Raw genomic sequence first — 1798 nt, 5'->3', positions numbered from 1 at the left:
CTGCTAGCACTAAGTTTTAATATAACTGCATAACATCATAGGGATTTTTGTCCTCCCTCATTAAACGATACATCATTTAATCTAAACACTGACAGTTATTTTTGCTGAAGTTGAAGGAGAATGTTTTTAAACATGATTCTCTCAAGAGTTTTATCATACAGTTGAAAGCCACACAGTATATACTCAATCCCTTTTCAAGAGCTTAAAACATTTGCTGACAAAGATCTGTCCTACCATAGTCATAACATTTCTATACTAGATGTGAGGATGTCCCCCATAAAGCACCACTGTGTTCTGAGCGGACCGTACAGTCCCCTCAGACACACCATTTTGTACCTGACGAACGGCTGAGAAATTGGCCACTTGCTGCTGCTGCCACTTGAGTGTTGGAGAGAATCCTTCAGGAGCAGGCTGACATCCAGAAATCTAAGGAAACACTGGCAATAATTATAATGTAAAGAAAGCTTTATAAGAAGAATCCTTAAGAACAGGAGAATCACTAAATGTTTACTATCAGGTAAACAGTATCTTTTAACTCTTCACTTAAAGGTAATTTCATGACCACATCCAAGACTGACTTAACAGCTAGTTTAGACAAAATTTCTTCTGTTTGACTCTTTTCATATGCAAATAAGAAGGAAAACTAAGTATTCAATATACACTGTCAAGCATTATTTAAGGTCTGCTTTTTAGCAGCTGTTCTGCCTTAATTTCCTTGTTTATAAAAAGCAGGGTGCTGTTTCCTTATCTTGGACAGATGCTATGAATTTTAGGCATTCTACTTGCCAAGATAAGAAGCTGAGGAAGACAAAAGACCGCAAAAATACCTTTTACGAAATTAACTCTGACAGTTAAATAGATATAACATCTTTAAAGATTATCATGAAGGTGTTATTAAAATAAATATTTCTACAAATGTTTTAAGAATGCCACTACAAAAAGATGAGACAAATGAAGAGCCAATACAGGCACAGATGTTGCATCAGTAAGAGAAACTTTTCTTGAGCAACCTAGTAGTGAAATTTCAGGTTGCACAGTTTCACTAGAGAAAAGCAAACTTGGTCTCTTGAAAGCAGATTAAAAACGAAGCTGGCAGGGCCATGTGACAACAAAAAAATCTGCTTGGGTAGTGAGGAAAAACTTTTATAAAATATTACACCAAAAAGGAAAGAAGTGGTGCTAGAATTTTATCTAACCTCAGTTAAGCTTAGCTGCACTTACTATGCTAAATACATATTTAAACCTAAATATAGGAATGGTGGTATCATACAAATAGTATGGATATTATAAATTTAAATCAGTTTTAAGGACTACTGTTAGCCAGCAGCTGAGCAGGTGTTTCTTCAAACCCAGACAGTTAATTTAATTCTGTAGATGCTTTTAAAATCCAGCAGTGCTATTTGGTTATGCCAGCTGCTCCCCAAACTTAGTATAAACATCATGATATTAACATCTTTCCCCTCAATTTTCTTTCCTTTCAAAACAAAACATGTAAAAGGTGTCAAACTTACTGAAATGTTTACTGTCTGCTTCTTCCTCAATTTTCTGGGGTCTATTTGTGCCACGACCACATCTGGGCATCTTGCTGCTTCAATCCTACAAAAATAAACCCAAGTGGTACGTTTTTTCCTGTTTGTAGCGGGTGGCTGTGTGCTGGAGGTCTCTGAAATCCCGCACCCGCGGAAATCTGCAGCTGTGTAAACACCCCCGCCTGCAGCGGGGATTCTCACAGACGGTTTGACTTCAGAGTTGTACAGACCAAGGGTTCTCCGGTTCTACACGGCTGCTGGAAGCCCGC

The 1798-nt window shown here is 37.8% G+C and overlaps 1 protein-coding gene across 1 annotated transcript in view; it reads right to left on the bottom strand.

Moving 5' to 3' along the window:
- GEMIN2 (gem nuclear organelle associated protein 2) overlaps positions 1-1711 on the bottom strand; it is a gene marked incomplete at its 5' end in the record, with an annotated part of 7390 nt that extends 5679 nt beyond the window's left edge. Inside the window, 2 exons of the mRNA XM_010166164.2 lie at positions 337-426; positions 1512-1711. Of these exons, the coding sequence (XP_010164466.2) occupies positions 337-426; positions 1512-1711 (290 nt within the window). The remainder of the gene's footprint in view (positions 1-336; positions 427-1511) is intronic.
- Between the last annotated feature and the right edge of the window lie 87 nt (positions 1712-1798).

Source organism: Antrostomus carolinensis, unplaced genomic scaffold, assembly GCF_000700745.2.
Source record: "Antrostomus carolinensis isolate BGI_N321 unplaced genomic scaffold, ASM70074v2 scaffold50944, whole genome shotgun sequence".
Classification (NCBI taxonomy): Eukaryota; Metazoa; Chordata; class Aves; order Caprimulgiformes; family Caprimulgidae; genus Antrostomus; species Antrostomus carolinensis.
Note: the sequence above shows the minus strand (reverse complement) of the source record. Positions and strands in the feature narration are given on the sequence as shown.